Source organism: Mustela lutreola, chromosome 4 (assembly GCF_030435805.1).
Source record: "Mustela lutreola isolate mMusLut2 chromosome 4, mMusLut2.pri, whole genome shotgun sequence".
In the NCBI taxonomy this organism is placed as follows: Eukaryota; Metazoa; Chordata; class Mammalia; order Carnivora; family Mustelidae; genus Mustela; species Mustela lutreola.
Genome location: NC_081293.1, coordinates 9,219,786 through 9,245,279, shown reverse-complemented (window position 1 = coordinate 9,245,279; position 25,494 = coordinate 9,219,786). Strand labels below are relative to the sequence as shown.

General features: G+C 53.2%; 1 protein-coding gene across 19 annotated transcripts in view; it reads left to right on the top strand.

Moving 5' to 3' along the window:
- The window catches only part of TACC2 (transforming acidic coiled-coil containing protein 2), a 210,284-nt gene that overhangs the window by 127,477 nt on the left and 57,313 nt on the right, over positions 1 to 25,494 (top strand). The window contains exon 1 of one of the 19 annotated variants that reach the window (XM_059172980.1): positions 1,787 to 2,175. The exons of 17 other annotated variants lie outside the window; for them this stretch is intronic. In XM_059172980.1, the coding sequence (XP_059028963.1) occupies positions 2,108 to 2,175 (68 nt within the window). In that variant the 5' untranslated portion in view covers positions 1,787 to 2,107. Of the gene's footprint in view, positions 1 to 1,786; positions 2,176 to 25,494 lie in introns of those variants that run through there. One more of the 19 variants, XM_059172981.1, reaches the window with a different exon arrangement.

Genomic DNA, 25,494 nt, shown 5'->3' with positions numbered 1-25,494 from the left:
ATACTCTCCGTGCCCAGGGAAGGGGGTTGCTTTCCTTAAAAACCCAAGTCTAGGTTAGGGCTTTTGGAATCTTCAGCTCCCCGTGATAGGGTTGCTGGGACTCCCAATGGCCCACAGGGCCCAAGAGATGGGCTGTCTAGTGGGAAGCAAAGCCTCGGGGCACTGGAGGGGAACACATGGCAGGATCCCCAAGCCCAGATGACACCCTGCCCTGGCAGTGAGTGACGAGCAGCCAGAAGTTGCTCTCCAGAGCAAGCCTCCTCCACCCTGACAGTGACCTTCCCTACAAGAGGGACACAGTCATTAGCCGTCTTCATGGAAATGCAAAAGTAAACCTTCTCAGCGTTTCCTGGAAATTTCATGTTGCTGCGTCCTGGGAAACAGTTTTGATTTTTCTGGCTTTTTGTTTGACACTAATCTTAAACAGGCACAGAGGAAAGGCAGCCCACCATGAAGTCTAGTACGCTTCTGACATTATGAGCTGCAGACTGCAAAGGTCCTGTCCACATATCCTTGCCACAGTTTCAGAAAACACTCAGGGCATTGGAGGACATTTTCAGATGCTTTGAGCAGTTCTGTTTTCGTTTTGTTTTTCTTTTAACCCCAGTTTAGATGCATGTTAAGCTCACTACGCCGCAGGGTGAAGGCACACTGGGAAAGTGTAGAAGGGTTTTCAACTTACCCTCAGGGGCTCACTTTAATTCCCTTGTCTGTCTGTGTTTGGAGCTCTGAATGCAGTTGCACAGAAAGCAGAACAGGGGCAAATGGTCAGGCTCCCAGGTGTGCCCCGAACCAATGAACCTGAGACATGAAACCCTGCACCAACAGCTTTTGGTGAGAAGGCGCAGGGGCCCCAGCCTTGAACCTTTCTGAGGTAGCTGGAGCCAGGTGGGGGCCCTGGCTAGGTAGGCATTGTTGTCCTAGCCAGGCTGTGGGGTGGGTGTTGGGGACACCACCATGGGATGTGTTTAGAATCACAGAGATGGGCCATTGGTTGCAGGTCACAGCAAGCTGTCTTTTCCCTGGACACCTGGTGGCCTGGCCTGGGCTTATCAGCTTTCCAGGCCTACAGTTAGGATGAGCACTTGCTTAGGGCCTCTGCGTGGAGAATTCACCTGGTGGCCAAAGGTGGGGTTGCCCACCCCATGGCAGGCCCTGTGCTGCTTTCTCTCCGCCTTGCCCACCGTCCGCGGCCCACATTGTGTCTGCATTGTGTGAGCGAATTGGAGGCCGGGCCTGGGCTCTCTGTGAGCAGGGGGCCAGGCCCTGGAAGCGCCATGGTAAACAAGCTTCATCGGGCTCACGCCTGGCAACGCTGTCCCCCCACAACCAAGGAGGCAGAAGCCGGCAGTGAGAAACCGCACACATCTCATCCATTTCCCACTGCAGCCTGTTTACCTGCCCTCTCCCCCTGCACACACACACCCCAGGACCGGGAGGTTTCTTTCCCTTCCTCCTGGAAGGATGAGCCAGCCAGGGTGAGATTACCCCCACTTCTCTCTGCGGTCAGCCAGGCGGAGACCACCACGCCCCTCCCCCTGCCCCCCCTCCCCAGCCCACAGTGCATTTGCATTTCAAAGCCACACAATGCGGGCGGTCCCGGCGAGGCTGGGGGAGGCTGGGGGAGGCGGCGTGGGTGCCGAGGGAGGGTCTTCGCCCTCCCTCCTCCGGCCCGTTTCCGGAGGCTGCGTCGGAGCTTTGTGGAGATGCAGGCGTCGGGGCGCTAGGCGGTGATGACATCACCGTGTCACACACAGAAGCCGGTCTGCCGAGGGGTTTAGGAGCAGCTCCGCTTGGACTCACCGGCGCTCACGCTCACACTCGCGCGCCCCGGGCAGAGCCGCGCGCGCCGGCCACACTCGCGCACATCTTAGGCGCGCGCCGGCCACACTCGCGCGCACACTTCCGCGGCGCTCGCTCCCCGGGCTCCGGCTCGGGCCCTCAGCCGCCGCTCCCCGCCGCCGCCGCCACGGATGCCCGCAGCTGCTCCCATCTGCAGTGCAGCAGCCCCGGCCGCCGGCCGGTCCGCCCCGGCTCCCGGCTGCAGGAACCGCGCCAGGACGCTGGCCCCGCTCGCGGCTAGTGTGCTCGCCAGGGCGCAGCGAGGATGGGAGGGTCGCAGTCCCTGCAGCCAGTCCCAGCCAGCGACCCGAACCTGGAGGCTTCCGAGGCAATGTAAGTGCTCCGCCGGGCCAGCCCGGAACCTCCCCCCGCCCCATCCTCCTGGGTGGAGGAGAGGCTGCCTGGGCTTTGTTAGTGTCGAGTCTCCTGATGCGGGGGCAGCCTGGAACCGCGGCCGGCCCAGGATTCCGGGCAGCCTTGCGCGGCTTTGCCTGGTGGCTGCTCCTTGTAGCATTTGGTGCTCGCTCTGGAATGGGCATCTGGCAGCGCCAGGATACTGCTCCACCCCCACCAAAGGGGGCGGGGGGACAAAATGACCCTCTGGCGTTCGATTTCAGTTCAGCAGGCCAGTGCATGTTCCGGGGTTCCTACCGTGGGCATCTTAACTCTGCACCCCCCGGCACAGTGGTATTTCCTGCAGCGGAACCGCCGGGCCTCTTGGGAAGAGCCCCTGAGTGTGGCAGCTTGGTGGCCATGGAGACAGACCAGTTTAGGGGCAGCTGGCCGCGTGGCCGGCAGATGGTGTGGATCATGGCTAGTGGACATTCAGTCCTCTTAGCCTAGGCATCCACACTCACTCCGGTGGACCCTGTTGGGGCCGAGGCTGCTTGCTATTATTTGTGAAGCCAGCCCAAGTCTTGTCATTGGTCCGCTGGTGGAAGCCGGGTTTGACTGTGCATTGATTCAGGAACCGATCTTTTCTCTAAACCACAGAGCTGATTTGCCCAGAAGTGGCCTTTATCCTGGCTGGGTGTTAGTTGGAATTGCCATTTCTGTATGGTTTGCTCCATTTCCTCCCCAGGCATGTCTGGAGGATGGGGCTTACCGAGCCGATCTGGCTGCCAGGGGCACCTTTCGGCAGCTCAGGCTCATGTCCAGAGTGGGCCTTCCTATCCCTGCTTTACCTACTCTGCTTTCCCAAAGAGAAGAATGTGTTTCAGAAAAGAGTATTTTGGGGGAGTTTGGGGTGGGGCAGTAGGTAAAGTGGCTGGTTGGTGAGAACCATTAATGTGTTGATTAAACGATAAACGGGGCTTGGTCTGCGGGTGTAGTAGGGACCGGGGTAGTAGGGACCCAGTGCCATGTGGGCTTCCTCCTGGTCCCCGAGCCTGGGCTGAGGAGCTGGCTCAGTGCGGTGATGTCATGCAGGGCTGAGCCTCATGGTTTTCCAGGGTCTCTTTAGCCATAGTTAGGAGCAGGTGTGCACCGATCATTTGTCTTCATCCTTGTAGCTTGGGAAAGCGTCATCTTACAACGGGAGGCCCATCAAGCTGGAGACTTTTTTTTTAATGCCATGAGCCCTGGACTACGCCTACCCTGTTTCTCGTCCATGTGTAGTATTGTTAGATGCGTGGAAATACAAACCACCGTGAAATGTTCCAGCCTGGGCAGAACAGAACAATTTCAACCCATTTTTTTTAAGTCTCTAAACTGGAAATCAGTGAGTTGGGGCGGGGGGGAGTCCCCAGCTAGCTGGTTTCAGGTCTCACGCCTGTCAAAGAGCAGACGGGACTTGGAAAAGACAATGTGACCACATGTTTGGGAAAATACGCTCCTCAGCCATTGGAAATTGAGCTCACCAGCCCCTAGTAGCCCCGCCCTCTTTCCTCATTGAGTTAACAAATGACCCCGTACTCTGTTGGTTGAGGGCTGAGTTTGGGGAAGATTCTGTTTTAGGCAGAAGCTGCCTTTTGGTAAGGCCCCTGAGGTTCTGCCTTGTGGGGATAGTGGTGTTGCAGTGAATCTCCAGTAGGATGGGCCACATTGTGCTGGGAGCCGCTTATCAGTATTGTCTGTTGATTTCTTCCGTGCACCAGCCTGGGGCTTCTCTCCCGGAAGGGCTGCTTGTGCGAAGAGGTCTCTAAATATGGGTCTGTAGGATAGTCGCTCACAGATCCCACTCTCCATTCCCCTAACCTTTTTTTTTGCAATGAAGAGAGAGGGAATGTTCGGGGCTGGTGCCATGTCTAGCAACTGCTCTTCTCTAAAATCCCAACTCTGCTGTCTCAGTAATCAGAGCTTGTTTTTCCAGTACAGGGTCACTCATTTCCAGTCCAGAGGTTTAAAAAAATGTGTTAAGAGAGCACCCCTTTTTTGTACAGGCACAAGCCTTTCACAATAGTCTATATTTCCATTCGCCTAAAAACGTGCGTGTGTGAGTAATACAGAACTCAGGGCAGCACCTGGTTCAAGGAGGAAAAAGGAGCTTCTGCTGTTGTGGGGGTTGTGGGGATGGAGGCGGACTCAGGGTGCACACCTGCGGAGATACCATCCATGAAACCTGGAATCCAGGGGGACCATTTCTCCTTTTTCTCTGTGGAAAGGTGGGCCTGAGCTGGGCCTGTGCAGAGAGTGAAACCCAAGGACCGAGGGAGGCAAGATGATCTGGAAGTGCCTGCAGGAATTTTGTTAGTTCCAGGATGTCTTTCCTTCTGATTTCAGGTTTGGGGGGTCTTTGGACAGCTTTTGTACCCCCAGCTGGTGGTGTCGCTCTGTACAGAGTGCAGTCTGGTAAGCGGGTCGGGGTGGGGTAGGTGAGTCCTGGGTCTCCTGCTTGGTCTGGAGGAGCAGGAAGGCTCTTAGTGCTGGGAGGTGGGGCAGGGGCTTGGAAGCTCTAGCACTGACCCTGCCTTTGCTCCTCCCGGGGTGGTCCCCAGACTCTGCATCAGCTTTGCCCAGGAGCTTGTTACAGATGACCTCAGCACCCCCCCCTCCCCCACCAGACTAGCTGAATCCAAATCTCCACTTAGCCAGAGTTTTTTATTTATTTATTTATTTTTTAAAGATTTTTAAAAATATTTATTTGACAGAGATCACAAGTAGGCTGAGAGGCAGGTGGGGAAGTAGGCTCTCTGCTGAGCAGAGAGCCCGATGTGGGCCTTGATCCCAGGACCCTGAGATCATGACCTAAGCCAAAGGCTTAACCTACTGAGCCACCCAGGTGCCCCGAACCAGAGATTTGTAAAGATGCCAGGTGAGTTGTATGTAGAAAAGGGAGTTTGAGAAGCCCCAAGCTAGCTAGGCATCTCCGTCCTGGTCCCTGAGGAACTCTGACCACTTCTGGGCTGTTTCTTCGCTGTCCGGAAAAGAAGGTCTGGTAGCAGCAGTAGCCCCTGTTTCCAAATAGAACAGGAGTGGCTCAGAGAGAAGAAATCCTCTGCAGAAAACACTCCTTCCCAGCGTGGATGGCTGGACAGTGCAGGATTGGGGGTGGGGGTGGGGGGGAGGGGACAGGAAGTGTTCCAGGGAGCGTGGCCGCTCCTGCCTGTGCCTTCCCTCCCCAGCAGTCCCTTGTGGCTCAGCCTCTGCTAAGTGCAGCAGCAGGAAGTACTTTACCCTTTGTGTGGTTGGAGCCGCCCCCCCCCCCCCGCCCCCTTTCCCAGGGCTCCCGATCAGCTAGGGGAACCCGTGCTGCCCATGCTCCTGTAGATCAGAGTAGGAGCGCCAGGCCAGGTGGAGAAAGGCGAGGAAGCCAGGAGCAGCCGGCCTTGGTGGGGGTGGGGGGGTGGGGGGTGGGGAAGGTTGCACATGGTGGCAGGGACGCAGTGAAGGTTTTACTCTCCTCTCGGGACTAAGAGAACGATGTCGCCTTGGCCAGGACAGAACTGGATTGGGAGCCTGGGGGAAAGTTGATGAGTTTGGGCTGCGGTTTGATGAGCAGGTAGGATGAGAACAGTAACTGAGACAGTGGCCAGGCCAGGGAGAACTTGTGGGTGGACCTCATGGGGCCGGGGGTGGGGGCAGGGGACAGACCTGTGCACCCATCTGAGTCACAGATGAGAAAGCAGAGGAAGCAGAGACTTGGGCCCTTCCTTTTCCTGTGGCTCCCGATCCTCCGTCCTGTCTTTCCATCTGGGAGGCTGTTCAGTCCCCACCTGCCTCCCAGAGTTTCTCAGAGGGGAGGACCCTTGTCTGTGAAGACTCAGAAGACAAGAGCACCGGGCTGTGACAAAAGTGGGGACACTCTGTGCCTGGAAATTGCTGTCATTTCAGTAGCTCGGAAGGGGCCGGAGAGGGCTGCTGGAGCTCCTGATAAGGATCAGTCTTTAGGCCTCCCTGGATCTTTCTTGAGGTGACCCTTGGCGAAGTCATTTCGCTTAAATGACAGCATCCCTGCTGCGGGCTGCAAGCGGCTGTCCAGCTCCAGGAAGTGCCTTTCACTTTGTATATTAGCGCTGGACGAAATTTAGTAGTTTTGTTCCCCCGACCCTCCGAAGGCTGGGCAACTGGGCGTTGCCCGAGTCCTGAAGGAACCTGCCGGGGACTCTTAGTTCAGGTTGCTGGGACAAAAATACCACAGCTGGGGGCGCTTCAACAGCAGACCCTGATGGCTCTGGGTTCTGGGGGCTTCAGGTCCCAGGTGGTCAGGGTGCCGACAGATTTGGTGTCTGGTGAGGACCTTCTTCCAGGTTTACATACGGTTGTGCCCTCCGTGCTTCCCTGGCCACAGCCAAGGGAGCAGAGATTTGTGGTGGGGGAGAGAGGGGAGGATGATGCCGGAGGGCGGAGAGGGGAGGGGCGGGGAGAGGGAGAGATCTGTGTCGTCTTTGAAGGACGCTGACACCATTCACGAGGACTCCACCCTTCTGACCTAATTACTTCCCTCAGGTGCCACGTCCAGATGCCAACACACTGGGGATTAGAGCTTCAACAAATGGATTATTGCCGGGAGGTGGGGGTGTGCAAAAACATTGAGTCCAATAGCAGGTGCTTTTCCTTGGCTGTCGTTCCTAGATGCGTCCAGTATGGCCCCTGTTGCCTTTTACTGCTTTCTCTGTGGGGCTTACCTGTAGGCTTTCTCTAAGGTGAGCTGACGGCCAAGAACATTCCAAGGCCCTCCAGGTAGCTGCCGGTTGCCCGGGAACTCATGCTGTCCCTTTCTGCTGGGGCACTGGGCTGGGGCACTGGGCTGGGGCGCCACCCACGGGATGATGGGGTGAGGAGCCAGGACGGGCGAGCGTTACCTCTGGGTCAGTGGAGTCTGGGCCACTCTCCCCGCCTTGACCCTCAGCCCCCGTCCCCATGTTTCTTTCCACCGTCTGTGGGTTCTTTCTGTGGCTCTGTCTTTGGTTGCCTAGGAACCACTTCAGCCAGCAATGTGATTGGCTGTCCTTGCCAGCAATGTGATTGGCTGTCCTTGCCAGATGGATTGCCTGAGATGGGTGAGTTCCTGGGTAAGCAAAGGATGTTGAATAATTCCCTCCTCTCCCCTTAAGATTGATGGTGAGGACTTGGGCACTGCACACAGTGGCTCCGTGAAAACCAATTGTTCGTGGGCTAATGCTTGGGTTTCAGCCTGGGTGGGAGTCCTGGGGCGTGGGACTGGCTGGCCTCGAAGAGCCGACTTAGCCCCAGTCGCTTGCACACACCCACCCTTCGTGGGCAGTCGCTCAGAGGACACTGTACTTACAGACTCAGGTTAGGCGTTGTTTCTGGAGAGCAGGTGTGTGCTGTTTGTGTCACGGAACATGGAAACAGAGCTGGATGCTGCAGTGGGAAAGCTGAGAGTGAGGGGTTCTGCAGCCCCCGGCCCAGCAGACTAGATTTAGCAGAAACTTTCGTGTGCTGGGTGTTTCCCATTATAGAACTTTTATATCCGTGAATCCTATGAGATACGCACTTCCACCCCCATTTTATAGGTGAGGAAACCGAGGGCTCTCTGAGGTTGGGAGAGCAGTCGGGGGCTCAGCAAACATTTTCTGTAAAGGGCTGAAGAGTAAGTACTGTGGACTTTGCAGGCCATATGGTCTTTGTTGCAGGAACTCAGCTCTGCTGTTCAAGTGTGAAAGCAGTCACAGGCCATTAGTAAGCCATTGTTCTAGGCAACCCTATTTACACAAGCAGGCAGTGGGTCGTAGTTTGCTGACCCCCTGCCCCCGGTCATAAAGCTGGTTGGGGTGGCACAGGGCTCCGTGTCCCCCTACCCTCATGACCGTATATGAGCTCAGGGATCCTCAAGTCTTTGGCCTGGGCCAAGCTGATGTCTCTCTCTGCTCTCCCCAAGATGTCTCATGGACTTGAGTACTATTACTTGAGTACTATTACATACCAAGAACGCCTGGTCTATACCTTCCCCTCTCCTCTGAGCTCCAGCGACTCATTTCGTGTCTCCTCTCGGGTTTCTGACGGAGAGCTCGGGCTTTGAGTATCTAAAACTTAACTGATGACTTTCCTTCTCTCAAACACAAATAACCTATATACGCACCAACCCAGTCCCAGTGCCCCTCCCTGTCTCAGCGCACGGCTCCCTAGCCAGCCAGCTGCTGCACCCAGAAACCTGGTAGTAAAGTCTGGTCTTCTCTTCCCTCTCCTTCCTTCTTCCTTAAACAGCCTGGATCATGGCCCTTCCCTGTGTCTGCTTCCCATAGCTTTCCCTCTGAAGTCCTAGCTTCCCTGTGTGGGGGAGGGTGCTGCAGGACTGGCCTCCCACCTCCCCTTGCCAGCTGCTCTCCACCCACACTGAGCACCTGTCAACTCTTTGAACATGCAGTGCTCAGCCACCTCAGGGCCTTTGCACGTGCGGTAGCTGGTCCAGAAAGCATTCTGCGCTGTGCTGGCCGGACTGGCTCCTTCTCCAGCTTCAGTCCTCCATAGCTTTTTCTGCCGTTACTCTCCAGCGCTGTCCAGTAGAACCTTCTGGGATGATGGAAAAGTTGTATAATCTGTACGGCCCAGGATGACCGCCACCTAGCCACATGTGGCTTTTAAGCCCTCAAAATGTGGGCAGCCCCTCCAAGAAACTGGATTTTAAATTTTAATTGAAATTGCTGCGTCTGGCAGGAGACAGTTGTGTTGGACATCACAGCTCCGTAGCCTTCTCCTGTGTGAGTTCTTTGTAATTCTCTGCCTGTTGGTAGTTATTTGCAGTCTCTTTCCACGGGTCTCGTCAGAATGGAAGGATCCTGAGAGCGTTCTGTTTATCCTGCTTGTCCCCAGTCTCTCACACAGCACAGGACATGCTCGCTAAGTGTCTCGTTGAACGCATATAGCACAGTCATAGGCACACTGAGCCCACGGAGGGGGACCTGCTGCGGGGACTTGGGGGGCAGTGGGAGCTTGACTGGACCTCAGGTGTTAAGGTCCTCCGGGCCCCATGTGAGGACTGGACCCACGGCCACAGGGACAACCAGTTTGGTGATCGGCCTGCCTGTCGCCACCGTGTGATGACACAAGAGCCAGCCAGTGCTACTGGCTGAAGGATGTGTGACCCTGCCTAAATGCTTGTTCCCACAGCGTCCCAGGAAAGTGCACCATGGCTCAGTGGCCAGCAGGTCAGCTCCGTGACAGCTGGGGCCTCTCTCTGCCCGTCTCCCATTCTCCCCTCTCACATGGTTTGCTCTTCTTAGAGAGCTGTGCGCTCAGCTCTGCACTCTCTCTGGCCATCTCTTGGGGGGTGTCTCTTGCTGCCTTCATCTCTTCCACCTCAGGAAGCCTCTTGGGTGGATGAGGCAGCTCCTGCCTGAGCTCCAGAGGCTTCAGAGGAGGTGGGGGGCGGAGGGGAGAGTGTGGGGGGCGGCAGAGGGGGAGCGTGGAGGGCAAACTGCAGTGGATTCCTTTTGTTTCTGCGTTCTTAGCCCTTCTCCCGGGGCCAGGAAGTTGGGTCTTCTGCACAGGTTCTGCCCCGGCTCTGCAGGAAAGTCCCTGCAGGGCTGGTGGGCTTCCCAGAGCACGTTTTGCACCTGTCAGCCCTCCTGATTGCGGAAGATTGTTTCTGGGTTGGCCCCTTCCACGGTTTCCTCTGCTTGGTCCTTAAATGGAGGCAGGAGCAGCCTCTGGCTCCAGGCAGGGGTGGGAGCAGCCCCCCTCCTCAGTTTGCTCTGTGTCCTTGGGCGGCTGAGAACACAGGCTGACTGTCGGGCCCAGGGTGCTGCTCTCAGCATTCGGGCTTCACTTACTCCAAGGTGTTTGTGGAGACCCAGAGTCGGGGAATTTTAGAGCTGAAACGTCAGGATCTTAGAAGTCATGGGGAGCCTATTTTTGCCAGAACGTTGTTTCAGATCCCACAAGCCCATCATTTGTGAAACACCACTGGGGCCTTTCCTGCTGATCTTCATTCAGAGAGTCTGGCAGTCATTTGAGTCTCTTCCCGTTAAGTTCCGATTTGCTAAAAAATATATTTTTAGATGGACTGTATCGTTTGATGAGCAGGGACTGGGGCTTCCTCCCAGGGCAGCAAAGTAGCTGAGACTGCAGATTCTCTCTCCCCAGAGGAAGGCAGTGGATGGTTAATTTGGGGATAAAAATCATGGACTGTGGGCCCATGACCGTGGCCTACCCTTGTGTCTTGTGTCTTTGCCCTAAAGTATCATTTTTTTTCTGATTCCTTCCATCTCCTCAGGGATGCTCAAACGATCAGTTTCCAAAAAAGGTGGTTGTTTACCAGGTTCATCCTGAGTGGGACTTGGCTAAAGATAGACCATTTGTTGAACTTGAAGCTTGGCATCTGTTAGAGCTTGGGCTGCTCTTTGTCTGGGCTGGGGGAAATACTCAGGGGAGCAGAATGTCAGAGTAAAAGTTCCCAATCCGTGTGTGGCTGGCTGGCTTTTGGGGGGGGTGGCGTTTCCCGAGGCTCTCCCCGCTAAGCGCCATCTCTAATGGGGATCAGGTCTGGGTCTCTGGAACTTCAGGAACAGTCTGGATCAAAGGGGCCCAACTTCTGAGAGTTGTTCCCCTTAACCATTCATCAGGGCCCTGGTGGAAGTTCATAATGGCTAATTGTTCTGCTGAGGGAGGCATGCCTGGAAGTGGGAGTATTTTCCAGGAAGAAGGCTGGAGAGGCTGGCTTTACTTTAGGGAAAACATCTGTACACACGTAGGTCATGCGTGGAATTTCCTGGCCCAGCCTCGTTCTGAGGAGGATCCTGGGACTGTGTTCCTTTCCTCTAATGCTCAGGGGAGAGAGAATGGCCCAAAGGCACACTCTGCAGGGGAGGGCTGTGGGGAAGAGAAGGTCTCCCACAGCATCAGTGTCTGAGGGACCCTGCTCTTGGGGAAGAAGATGGAGGGGACTGGGCGTAGAGTGTGTGTGAGGCTGTGGGGTCGGAGCACAGGGCCAGTCCGGCCGCTGAGGCACGACAGCCCGAGTCTGCTGGGTGTTTTGACTCCTGAACCAGTGACTGGCAACGTTTGTAAGTGCTGGATGGGAAGTTTTGTGACCAGGAGCCTGGGATCTGGTAGGGTGTCCCTGGGCAGAGGTGTACCTAGAATGTTCCTTCCTCAGAAGGGGTTTGCCTGTGGACTTAGCCAGGCACCTTTGGTGGAAGGTGTGGAAGCAAACCATTCAGAGTAACTTAAAGACCAGAGGTCTCCTGTGTCTCCTGTGACCAACACGTAGGGTTCTTCCAGGGATAGTTACCAGGACGACTTTGGAAAAAAGGACCCTGCTCCCTCCTTCCCCTCTGGAAGAAAGCTCCGAACCACCTAAAGTGATAGGGTTGGTGGCCTTTAGGATCATTCTCTGATGTCCAACAGGGGACCTGCCCCTGAGACTACCTGAGGCGACCCCTCTGACCTGGCACCCTAGCTGCTGGGGGAGCTGGGTGCCGCAGCCTCTGGTACTGTCTGCACGGACCTGGACACACCAGGGCAGAGGGGCGAGGAAACTGGGGAGCACTGGAGTGCACGGCTGGTCTGTGATGGATCTTGAGCCGCTCAGCTTACATCTCCTGCCCTAACTGGGATGTCTCGGGAGGCAAGCCTGCTTGGGGACAACTCAGGTGTTTTGACACCTGTAGTGAATATCTTTAGTGACCAGGCTTGAGAGACGTGACCTGAAGCCCAGGGAAGGGGAAGGAGCAAGAGGAGGAGGACAGTTACGTCTGGCTGGAAGCTTCCAGCAGTGTTTTCCTGCTGATTGTGTTTCCCTCCTGCTGAGGGAAGGGGCTCCACGTAAAAAAGGATGAGGTATACTGTGGTGGAAGGTGGGGCCTGACGGTGCTGTCTGTGCGGATGAGGGAAAGTGGGACTTCGGAAATGAAGACGTGTTCGTGCCCCAAGTCTGTCACGTCCAGTTGTTCTAGTAACAGATGGGGGAAGAGCCTGTCGGAGCCAGCCCCTCGCTGGGATGTAGCTCTCAGCATCCCGCCTGACTGTACAATCCAGGGGCTGCCTCCAGACTGTGGGGCCACCTCAAGGTTGAGCTGGGGCCCTGTGGTCACCAGCCACCTGCTCCCATGCACAGGACCGTGGACAGGGGCCTGAGCGGAGGCTGCAGCCAGCAGAGCTCTCCTGGCCTCTCTCTCCCTCCCTCAGGGAGGCCCTGAGTCCTGTCCCTTCACATGGCCTCCGTGGGCCAGGGCAGGGTTCTGTCTCCTCACTAGATGACTGGGTGACTGTGGGTCCATGTCTGTGGCCAGTGTACTGTAGTTGGACCAGAGAGCCGGGCGGCATTAAGATGGACAGGATGCCTGACGAACAGACCCACTGCTCCCAAGAAAACATGGGGAGAACGTGCTCACCACAGACAAGCCCAGCTCCGCTGTTAGGAGCAGCACGAGGTTCGACAGAGGCCACCTTGAAAAGCTAGCGGAACGTGGCGCTGGCTCAGTGCACAGCTGTCCTGGTTTCCCGGACGTGTGCACTGCCAGCCGACTCTGTGCCCGTGGAGCCTCGGTCACGACATCTGCACGGTGGGGTTAGCACCCCCGCCCCCTCCCTGTGGCTGGGAGATTCTGCAGCTGGAGAGAAGAGGCATGGTCATGCTGGCGACGCTGGGGAGCACATGCACATGTTTGTGAAGTATTCTGCTCGTGGGTTTTTGTTTGTTTTAATATAGCATAATTCCTAGTGAAGTCTGGGGAAGAAAACCCTGAAATGCTGGCACATGGTGCCAAAGGATGCATTAGTATCACTCCCCGAGAAAACCCCGTAGTGCCTGTGAAGTGGAAAAGAAGGTCCTGGCGTCGGAAACCAGCCCGCTCGGATGGGCTTTCTCAAATAATGCCCTTCCGTCCTTGTGTTCGCTTTCCTGGCTTTACGCCGTGCCTTTCCCAATTTATGCGCAAAATAGGTCATGTTATGTTATGTTATGTTGTATCATATTATGTTATGTTATGTCGTATTATATTGTTATGCTACATTATTACATGTTGTGTTATATTTGTAATTTCCTGAATACTGCCTTTCCCCCATCTCCATACGTGACTACCTCTTCTAAAACTCAGAGCTTAAATTCCTGGCATGGTGTGTGGGAAGGAACCAGAGGTACGGGGGTGATGGGTAAAGGCTTGCCTGGAGAAACTATAAATTACCCAAATCTCAGGGGCCTTGGGAAGTATTGCCCTCATACCCAGGTGTAATATTTGATTGGTTTAAAAATATATATATATATATAATATATGTATATATAATACGTATATATATGATGGAATTGGACCAGTCAGGTTGTAAGATAGAAAAATAGAAGAAGCCAAAGAGGCAGAATGATGGCTGGGCCCTTTGTACCTTGGAGGCCACTGTCACGCACAGACAAAGGAACCGGTATGCAAAGAGCTCACAGTCTCCTGGGGGAGGCTGATGTTGTGCACCCCAAACATGCACTTGGGTGTTTTAGGCACTGGGACGGACACTTTAGCGTCTAGTGGAGATAAAGTAATGGAGGGCTGCATGGAGGAGGGGCCATCCTGCTGAACCTTCCTGAGCAGGTGTCTGTTGGGCAGGAGGGCAGCCAGGTGGAAGGAACAGCAAGAGCCAGTGCAGAGGGGCCGGGAGGGTCCTGGAGGGCTGGGTGTGGGGGACTAGAGGGAGATTGCAGGGGCCAAATCTTGGAAGGCCTCGCAAGTCGCACTAAGGAGTTCGGGCAGCCGTGGGCAGCCTTTGATGGAGGAGTCTTAACCCACTGAGCCACCCAGGCGCCCCTGATGGAGGAGTCTTGTGACCAGATTTGGGTGTGTGTTCAAGGGGCAAGGGAGAAGACAGCCCACCTTTATTTCTTTATTATGTTCCTTGTCACATAAACTGTAATTCTGAGTTTCCAGATTTGCCACTGAAGATACTGGGCAGCCTTATTCATAGACTTAAGAGCCGATCTTCCTCTTTAGAGCTGTTTGAAAACTGGCTTTCCTGAAATTCTCCCCCGAGGTCCCTCTTAGTTAATAAAGAACCTTCTAGTTTTATGCCCCCATAGATAACGGTTTAGTGCCTGCACGGCTGCCCATCTGGGGGCTGTTTGGAGTAGGCGGGGCTGTTCTTCAGGGTACAAGAGGACATCTGTGCAGGGCCCACGATTCATCCCGACTGAGTGAATATACAGCATCATTTTACTTGGATCTCATTATACATGTAGACAGAAATAATTTTGGGTTTTTTTTTTTTTTTTTGTCTTTTTCCTGAGAAAATGTATGGCTTTATAGCTAGCCTCGCAGATGAGAGCTGCTTAAAGGGCTGGTCTGACCCCAGGAAGCCAGGATGTGTGTGCGATTGGCTGGAGCAGGTCGGCCCCCAAGGGAGGCGGCGGTGGGAACTTGAGGAATTTGGAAGGAGCCATGGTGGCTGGAGGCGAGAGGGAGAGAAAGGCAGCTGCGTGGGGGAGAAGCAGCGCTAGCAGGGCGAGGGGCCTGTGCGGGGGGCCTTTTGGAAGCGATAAAAGAAAGGGAGGCCCCCAGGTGAGGTTTTTGAAGCAGGAAGGACAAGGCAACGGGGAGGGATAAGGCCCAGGCCTGGCAGCTGCGAGGAAGCCATGGCATTACTCCGCAGCAGGAGGAAGGGATTTGGGGGACGGAGTGGAGGTGGGTCTGTCCAGGCACCAGGGTCCTGCTGCAGCGCCAGACCCTGGCTGGGCACTTGGAATTCTCCCAGGAGATGAAGGAGCAGCATCTCAGGCTTTGAGAGGCGCCCAAGCCTGGAGTTCACCCCAGGCGTACGTGTCAGTAAGCAGCGGGCGTTTTCTCCTGTGTGGGACCTGGAAAGAGCTGGAAAGCATTTGATGCACGGGGAGGGGAAGGTCCGGCTCACCTCTGGTTGCCCCGCAGACGAGCCCCTGTTACCTGCTCGAGCACCAAGTGTCTGTCCCTTGCTCTGTGTGACGCTGGCTCTCTCCTCCTCTTTCTCTTTCTCTTTCTTTCGGAGGCATTGCTCCCACATCCTGGGGTGAAAGTGGTGTCCAGGGCGGAAAGCAAGGATTTGCGGGGCCTCCGTCTTGAAATAGCACATAGGAGAATGTCTGGTTCTTCTCCTGTATCAGAGTATTTCTGCATGTTCTCTGGTGGAAATGTTTTCCATCACTGAGGTCTTCATTGTAGGTTTTGTATTTACTTGTTTAGCAGCTCTGGAATGATTTATTTATTTTTTTTTAAAGATCCTATTTATTTGAGAGAGAGCGTGAGCACAAAAGGGGGGATGGGCAGAGGGAGAAGCAGGCTCCCCGCTATACAGGGAGTCTGATGCTCTATCCCTGGAGTCTGAGTTCGTGACCTGGGCTGAAGGCAGACACCTAACTGACTGAGCCATCCAGGTGCCCCGGGAATGATGATTTGGTTGATGGATTTCCGTCATCATGTCTGATGTTGAACGGGCCAATCCGTTCAGTCCTTTGTTGGCCTTGACCTCCTGAGCCAAGCAAATGAACCCCTCTGGTGTTGGCTTTTGAAGGAAGTACAATATGGAATTGTCAAGAGTCAGAGCTTTCCCATCTTAATTTTGGGCAGCATGTGTCAAATTCTCCATTCATACCAGAGTATGTGTGCTATCACCTCCTTCCGCTTGTGCGAGCCAAAATCTGTGATTCTTTCTTTTTCTTCTAATGCTTGGCCCGTCGGCATGTCCTGTGACAAATAAAGAAGAGATAAGCCCCTAATTATTTGCTTCAACTTTCATTAAGATTCCAACTGAAACCAGAAGCATGACTTTTAAAATAGTAGGACCCTTGAGATAATGGAAAACTTGGAGCCTTTGATGCAAGAGATTTGAGAAGACAAAGCACAAAGGGCTGCCCTTGTCCTAAAAATAAGGGGGAGGGCTGGGGCTTGTTGGTAAGTCGGAGGGCTTGAAGGCATGAGGACTGGAAATAATTGTCAGGTGGTGGCCGTTGTCAGATTTATACCTTACTCTGTTCCTTTTATCATCCAACTGAGTAGTGTGGTGGCACAGAGGTCAGCTCTGAGAGTCTATTTTAACTCAATTGGGTTATTGTCACAAAACCCTTAACCTTGGGACAGTTTGCTCCTTTGCTGTGGGAAATCGTATCTTTCATTGGAGCTTTGTTCTATGTAATTGAAATCTGAGGTTGCTTCTCAGCCCTGACATAGTCAAACCACTGATTACGGCTTTGATACTTTTGTTATTAAATCGACTGCTGTTAAGAGATGATTCAGGGTCCCTTGAAGTCAAGAAAAACTGTCTTCTTTCTTTTTTTTTCTTTATTTTTTTCCCAAGATTTTATTTATTTATTTGAGAAAGAGAGAGCTGAAGCCAGCGAGTGCACCAGCGGGGCGGGGGCGGGGGGAGGCTACCGAGGGATGCCCCGCTGAGCAGGGAGGCCCACATGGGGGCTCCGTCCCGTCCGGTCCCGGGACTCTGAGATCATGACCTGAGCCGATGGCGGACAATTAACTGACTGAGCCACCCAGGCACCCTGAGAAAAGCTATCTTCTTTCTAGTATCTGTTACAGTGACAGAAGAAGGAAATGCTTATCTTAGCCAAAACTTTTTGAAAGCACACTTGGGATCTCAGCTTTTTCCTTAACCTTCCATGGGAGTCTCGAGTCTGACTACTCATCTTTGCAGCTGTTTCTCCCTCTGTCCTTCCCCCTTGCTTGTCTAGTGCAGGGCCCCACCTTCTGTCTCTGGACTCCTGTCTCCCCGCCGAGGTGATGTGCTGTCTCCCTCCCCCACTGCTGCCTTGCTGCCCTTGTCAGAGCAGTCCTGGTGGCCTTGAAGACCATATGTAGGGGAAGTTCTTCCCCATGTGAAGCCCTCCCTAGGCTCTCCAGCTCCTCAGGGCAGACTTTCTCCTCCTGGCCCTCTTCTTTTCCCCAGCGGTTGGGGGGCCCATAACTCAGCCTGCCCTTTGCAACTGGCAAGCCCCTTCCCACCTCAGGACTCACCATCTTGTGGTTCTCTCTGCCTGGAACCTTCTTTCCCTAGCCCTGGGATGACTGGCTCCTCCTTCCCTCATCATGTCTGTCTTCATGTCTGTCTTCCTTTCAGGGAATGCAAGAGAGAGAAAAGCTCCCCAGTGCACCCCAGAACCCAGAACACTCCTTCTCCTTTGCTGATTACAATTTCTGTCAGACTGGCTGTGAATTAATTCAGGAAATATTCGAGTGGATTTATTGCTTGATTTTACAATTCCTCACCCACAGCCATTTTACCAGGCTGTGTGTGTGTGTGTGTGTGTGTGTGAGCTGGGGAGGGGAGCCGAGGGTGTGTGGGAAGAGCAAAAAAATCACATTCTTTTCTCATTGCTCTGGAAATTCACCAATCATTGGTATAGCTGTCCCCTGACTACAAGCAGGGACAATGGACTTGGCTCTGGGTTTCTCTGATTATGTTCAGGCGAAGGATATGATACTCCTGGCTGTAGAATTCTGACATGGTAAGGACTGGGGAAAGTAGACACCTTCTGTGTGCCCGGCACGGTCTGAGGGCAGACTCCCTTCTCAGAACGACCTCATGCCATTGGTGGCAGGTGCCACCGCACGGATGAGGAAAAGGGCCCAGGTAAGGTGTGTCAGGAACCTGTCTGAAATCGCTCACGTCCCTGGTGGAGGAGCACAAATTTTGGAGCCAGGTCTGTAAGCACTCTTGTTTATATTTTGTGAATATTGTGCTGGTTTCCTTCTACAAAATTATCCGAATCAGGTCATTCCGATAGTATACGTGAAGAACATGATTTCATTCAGACATTATCTATTCCGAATATTTTTTTTAAAGATTTTATTTATTTATTTCGAGGGAGCGTGGGGAGGAGCAGAGGAAGAAGGAAAGGGAGAGAATCCCAAGCAGGCTCCGCACTGAGCACGGAGGGAGCCCAATGGGGGGAGCCCAGCGGGGGACTCGATCCCGGGACCCTGAGATCCTGACCTGAGCTAAAATCAAGAGTCTGATGATTAACCAGCGGCGCCACCCAGGCGCCCCTCTGTTCAGAATTTTTTTAATAAGTGGGTCAAAGACTGTGTGATGCTGCTGCATTATGTAGGAGAGAATGGGGTGGAAATATTCTGAAGCAGTCAGTGCCTTCAGGAAATGTGTGTTTTCAAGGCGTTGAACAATACTTATTCTCTGCAACAGTCAGGCTGTTTACAAGTCCTTCTTTTCTTTTTGGTCCCGTAAAGAGATTGGAAGGAAAGGGACAGATTTAAGTGCTGCTCCTTTATCGCACAAAAAGCCTGTTTGCAGACACTGGTAGAAAAATGAGCTTTTAAAATTTTCTACATGCCAGACTTTTTACTAAAGTATTCTAGCTCACGTCCAGGTTTGTTCCATTTATGTTTCTGGGTGCAACGTCATGGTCGTGGCTGAGATACCCAGTGCATCCCACATCGCCATTTACTTAGCACAGCTGGGAAGGAACTTTTCCGAAGTTTGTCTTGGTGCTTCACGAGGAGCTGCTGGGGGAGGTATTGGCCGAGTGTCACCTCTGGGCAATGTCGGGAGAATTACTGATGTGCAGATAAATGAAATAAAACAAACTAAACCCACTCTGGGCTCACTTCTTTCAGTTAGCAAAGCTTCAGAGTCTCGATCAAGGTCAGTTGTCTCAGTGGGAGGGCGTGATGCTCTCATCTGTAGTCACAGCTGCTTGGATGGCGCAGGGAGCTCACAATGCTTTCTGGGCCGCTGAGGTTTTTAGCAGACTGGGTGAAATCTACCTGTAAGGTATGTACCCTTGACCCTCAAGTTGCGACACAACTCCACTTTTGTATGGGTTTTTTGGCGGCTGTTCAGTACTATCAATATACTTTCTCTTCCTTACGATTTTCTCAATACTTTCTTGTCTCTGGCTTACTTCTTGTGCAAATACAGTATAAAATACATGTAACATGGAAAATATGTGATGATCAACTCTTTATGTTACCAGGAAGGCTCCGGATCAACAGTAGGCTACTACTAGTCAAGTTTTTGGAGAGTCAAAAGTTATACTTGGATTCTGACGGCTCGTGGGGCGTTGGTGCACCAACCCCTGTGTGGTTCATGGGTCAGCTCTGTATGTTAAAGCATTGGCCTCAGCATGAGTCAGTAATGAGTGTGCGCTGAACATTAGGAAGGGGTGAGTATGGGGCGGATAACGTCCCATGCAGTAAGAGCCCTCAAATCCTTTCTCCGTTGCTATTATTAATAATAATTTGCAAGGCTTTGAAGGACCACTCTAAAGACAGAATTATAAGTGATGAATTATAAAGTCAAAACACATGAGCTTTAATTATCGGTAGAAAGGGCAGAATTCAGGTTAGCGGGACAGCCTCCAAATGTGCTTTTCCCCCTTTTGACCAAAGATCAGTGTGGGGTGGTGGTGGTCGGGGATGCAGATGCCCGGCAGGGGTGGAGGGCACGTGCACGCACACACACACATTCACGTTCACACTCACGCTCACACAGGGGCAAGGGAGGGCAGAGGAGAGGAAGACACGTACTGAGACGCGCTCTAGGACAGAGAGAAACCGAACCCAATTCAGAGCCTCAGACAGAGACGCACAGAGATAGACATGGAGACGGACAGACAGACACTTCGGTGAGGGTGCTTTGGACATAAAGAACTTGGGGGCCCAGAAAGCTAAGGCCGGACCGCCCTTGCTCTACTGAGCGGACGGCATCTGCTCTGAGCTTAGCACTTGAGTCTCCTTTGACCCGGTGATGATCTCTCTCTTTGTCCAAGATGCCAATCAGTGAGGGTAACCTGACCTGACCCTCCTGCAGAAGGCTCTTGGCTAACACTAACTCTTGGGTGTGGTTAGCCTACAGCCTTTCCTGTCACCCGGGGTAGGTTCCAGGAACCTCCAGAGGTTATAGTCAGGAGGGTAGAGCTGGGGCCCCTTGGGCACCCGAGTGGTGGTTGAATGAGGGGATGGGTTAAGGTGAGGCTGAGAGGCAGAGGGCAGGGGAGACCGGTTGGCCTGGCCGGCTGTCCCCATGGGGGCGGTCACGGATCCAGATGCGGAAACCCTGTTGTTTGGTCCCTCGCCCTGGAGCTGGCGATGCCCTGGAAACCGTTGGCACCCAAACGTGGTAGAGACTGATTCACACCCTCCAGCCTGCCAATGCGCAGGAGTCCCTGGTACGTAGAGGAGACCCACTGGTTTGGGACAGGGAGCACAAGACCTGTGCTTCGTCTCGGTTCTGCCCCTGCAGGGCCACTGGGCCCCTCGGTTCTGGATTGTCACCCTCAGGCCCCAGGAGGACTGGAGCTTCCTGAGAGCAGGGAGCTGGGGTGTCCGACGTGGTCGCCCCGGTGCCCAGCTCGGAACAGGTGTCCAGCCCAACTGAAACTGTGGAATGATGTCCACATGCCTTGCCTGTTTGAGGGCCAGAGGGAGGACAGGTGAGGGAACTGAGGAACAAACCATGACATGCGCTGAGGTGCGCGGTCCCTGCTTGAGGCCCCCATCCTGGAACCCAGGCAGTGCCCAGGAAGGCACCCCGAAATCAGAGCGATGCTTGTGCCGTGTGCCGGGTGAGCTCGCGAAGCAGGATGGGTGCTTCCTGCCGGCTGCGGGGCCACCTGAAGGGGCAGGTCCCAGGCGGGCAGGTCTGTCCTAGGCTGTGCGCGAGGAAGGCTAGGTTCTGGCTGCTGCCCTTTCCCCGAACTCCTGGTTAGCTCCTTCCCTTACACCATGTTGCCTTGGACATAATCCAGCAAATCAGACCCAGCCAAGCTCCGTTCCTTGCATCCTGGACCCTTGGGCTTTGGGAGATCACACTGAGCAGATCTGGGAAGGCCACTGGCGTCCCCAGCATTGTGGCTGGGCTCTGCCCCCTTCAGGCCAGCATCCTGCCAGCGTGCGCTTGTGCTCGGATACTCCTTTCAGATTACAGAAACCACACATTGTTGTCTATGTGTAGGTCTATATCTGTCTCCACACAGATATGCGTGTGTTATGTAAATATGCATGGGTGTTCATGTATATTTGCATATATATCTAATTGTTGTGTCCCAGATAAGCTCACACTCTATGTAATTCCTTAATTTGCTGTTTTTTCCTGCTTATTACTCAATTTGGAGCTATCCTGACTATACACGTGAACCCATCACACCCGCGTCAGCCATGTGGGTGCTGGGGGAGGGGGGCCTCTGGTACCTGCGGGGCTTTGGGGACACCCTAGGGGTTCAGCAGGCATTACTCTTCTTTCCGAGTTGCTGCATCGTCTTTGACGGCCCTTCTGTCTCACAGATCACTCAGGCTTCCTGGATGCTGCCTACGTGTCTGTCTTCCCTGCTCCTTCTCATTTGTTTTGGTTTCAGAAATGAGGTAGGAGACTGTCTTGGTCTGCGGAGGCTGGAATGACAAAAGTGCCGCAGACGGGGCGGCTTCAACAACAGACATTTATTCCGTGCAGTTCTGGAGGCTGGGGAATCCACGGTCCAGGCATGAGTGGATTGGGTGTCTGGTGCGAACCTGATTCCTTGGTCATAGATGGTCGTGTTCTCTCTGCGTCCTCACGTGGCAGAGGGGCAAGGCTCTTCCCTGGGGCTTGTTTTGTAAGGGGCGCTCCTACCCTTCATGGGGCCCGAGCAGCTTTGAGTCACGTCCATCACATTGAGAGTGAGATTTCAGTGCGAATGTGGGGAACACACACAGACACACACACATACACACACACACAGACACACACACACACACACACACACACACAGTCCGTAACACAAACCCATTAGAACAGCATATAAAAGGAGGATAAGTGTGTTTTCAGACAAGACCAGAAGAGCTTTTCATTGAGGAAGGTGCAGGGTCCTCAGCATACGTGGTTGAACAGAGACATTTCTGTGTCTCCCTGACTGCTGGTGCTGTCTTAGCTGCGTGGGAGACTGCTTGTTAGCCGTCGGACTGGGCACAGTGCTCTGGGGTTCTCTCTAGAGAAAAGAGCAGGACCCTTAACGACAGTCTGCTGGAAGCTCCTTCTTAGGTCTTTCTCAGTTCTGTGTGTCCCATCTTTTCTTGCTAGTGTCTATAAATATCTTTTTTCCAGTTGAGTTTTTAAGAAGCTGAGTTTAAAGATTCCAGCTTAAGTTACCCAAGCAAGGAGTTCAGCTACAAAGATGAGATTTTGGCGATATCGTTGCAGAAGGCAAGGGCATTGAAGGGCAGTCGAGGCCTTTCTTTCCTTCTCTCTCTCTCTTTCTTTCTTTCTCCTGAGACTTGATTGGCATTCTGGCATTTCTCCAGGATCCAGTTACAAACAGGTAGAATCAGGAGCCCAGGGCTGCTGGCTCGGCCTCCATCCGAGGTGGCCTGCGCGAAGGCACTCGGCCCTTGGAGCGTCTGCTCTGCTAAGTGCCCGGTATTGCTGCAGAGAAGCCAATTTCAAAACAAAGTGTGTAGGGATGTTTCGCTGGGCACATGTGTACACACCGTTGCAACCCACACCAAAGCCTCCTCCATTCTGGAAACCCTCCCCGAACCTGGGGTGTGTGGGTGGTGTGCACTTGGAGGGAAGGATGAAGTCAAGGTCAGTGTGACCCTGAGAGTCCCTTTGCCTGGCAGGACAGACATCCCACATAGTGTGTAGGCTCCAGATTCTCCTTCATGCCCAGATCGGTAGCTGTGACGAAATGAAAAGGAAGACTTAGCTTGCTAGGAAGTTCCCCCAGTTTCTAAGGGCTGGAGGCCAAGGGCAGAATCAGAGCTGCAGTAATACAGGGAAAGGATGATCCTTACAGTTATTTTTCCCAGTTAGGATGGACAAACCATCCAAGGGCCCAGGTGGTCGAGTGACTGGCCCTTGTTCACCCAGATAGAGGGAGCGACGTAGCTGGCGGGAATTTCAGTCTGGAAAACTCTAGCAGCCTGGCTCGCCAGTTCTAGCTCCGTGTTCGTGGAAGACGGCACCTGACTGTGGTCTCCTCAGTCACCTCACAGCTCAAGAAGGGTCTTAGCTCTTGGTCGTGTTGAAATCATGTTCCTGAAATAATGACCTGAATGTTGAGGAGGGATCCTGCACAGCGGATTCCTTTTCTGTCCGCACGACGGGCACAGGACCGTGATGGACTCTCTTCGGTCAGCCCGAAAACGGGGCCCGTCTGGTCAGGATGTTTGGAGCAGGAGGGGAGCCTGCGTGGGTGCGCGCGCGGGAGTACGTGCCCATGTGACGACAGAGACAGCGTTTCTTGTCAGGGCTGTCTGGAGGGGAATATTTTGATGAATCGAATTTAATGCAAAGCAGTTTCAAAAATACCCTCTCACGTACAAACCCATCAGATCCTTACATGCGGAGAGGAAGGAGCTGGTCTGATCTGCCGAGAGCTCCGTTTTGTTTCTGGAAGGTCTCCCTCTCTTCAGCAATGACAGGCGTTCTCTTGGCCTGGAGGATCTGAGCCTCCTCTCGACAGCGGGCTCTGGGCCAGCACTATGACATCTCTCTGGGTTTGGTCTCAAAGGGAGGGAGGCCAGAGGGACGCCTGTAGTCTTGCTCGGGAGTGGGGCGTATGTCACGGAAAGTGGGTCTCCTGGGGCCCTGCCTGTGGCCTTTCACTCTTGGTGGGCAGGTGGTTGCAAAACCTCAGTCCCCAGGCTCCCTTTCATTAGAATCCTGAGAAATTGCTGTAGAAATAGACGACTTTCTACATAGTAACTTCCCTTTAGCCATGCTGTAGAAGGATCTCTTTCTTATGTCTGGGTGCCTCAGGCAGTTGAACGTCCAACTCTTGGTTTCAGCTCAGGTCATGATCTGGGGATTGTGGGATCAGGCCCCACATGGGGCTCCACGCCCAGCACGGAGTCATCCCTCTCCCTTCTCCACTGCCCCTCCCCCAGCTCCTGCTCTCTCTCTCTTTCTCCTTTGATCTAAAATAAATAAATAGATAAAATCCTTAAAGAAAAAAGAATGAACTCTTTCTTGGTAATCAGATAGCACGTAGGTACAGGTAACTTTAGATTTTCAGGGGGCGGGGCACTGCGGCTAGGAGGTGGGGGTTGCCTTCTTATGTGCGGGCAGCGTTTAATGAAAGCAGGCTGGTGCCATGGAAGGCCAACCTGAAGCTCTGCCAAAATGGGCTGGTTACCTTGGGAAGTCGCCGCAGCTCTCCTGGCCTCAGTTTCCTTTCCTGTTTAAAAGGACGTGGTAAGCGTGTCTTCCATCTTCAGAGTTGGAAGATTCATTCTACTGTGTCTGAGATTTCTTTTCCTGAGCCCTTGAATTACTTCCCATAAAACTTGAGCAAAATGTAACTGTTTAATGATAAGCTGAAAAACTACGTTTATAGCGTCTCTTTAGTAAGAGATGCCCAGGTTTGGGGGCACGTGGCTGACTCAGTCTGTAGAGCGTGTGACTCTTGATGGGGAGGTTGTTGAGTTTGAACCCCACGTTGAAACCCACGTTGGGTGTAGGGATTGTAAATAAACTTAAAAAGAAAAAGAGGGCCTCCTGGGTGGCTCAGTTGTTAAGCATCTGCCTTCAGCTCAGGTATGATCCCAGGGTCTTGGGATCGAGCCCCGCATTGGGCTCCCTGCTCAGCAGGGAGCCTGCTTCCCCCTCTCCCACTCCCCCTGCTTGGGGTTCCCTCTCTCGCTGTGTATCTTTCTGTCAAATAAATAAATAAAATCTTGAAAAAAAGAGATAATCGTATTTTATTTATACATGGATACATTCACACATACTTTTGTGTATATGTGATTTTATTATACTAACTTTTATCATTTATTATGCTAACCTATATTACATTAATGTATTCTTTGGTAGGTGTTGATCTTACACTGTTTTGTTGTTATAGTTCATAGAAGGAAAACCTGAAAATACTGAGAGTTAAGCAAAAAGATAGGGCAACGGGCCCTAGGGAGTTCTACATTTTGCCAGCTGGCTCACTTTGGGGACAGTTTCCACATAGTGCTCTGTTTTAATACGGTGCGTCATCTGTAGAGGGACTGATTTCTTCATTGTGTGCTCAGCGGGAACTCAGAACTGTCTAGAGATTCTCTGAAATCTGAAAACATATTCGAAAAAATACTCTTAATACTTTGCTAACATACAGCTGGGAGCTTGGCGGGTTTGGTTTGGTGGCTAACTAGATGCCCTCGGGGTTACACGTTTCTGTCTTTCCTTGCCGTCCGTGCACACTACACTGCGTGGGGTTGGATACCATCAGCATATGGCCTGGTGGTGATGGATGAATTGGTTTTGTACCACTACATAGCTACTCGGCCCTGTCTGCCTTACTCGAGAAGATCCTGTGTTCATAGGACAAGCCATGAAAAAACAGGGGCTGTTTGCAGTCAGTCATCGTCT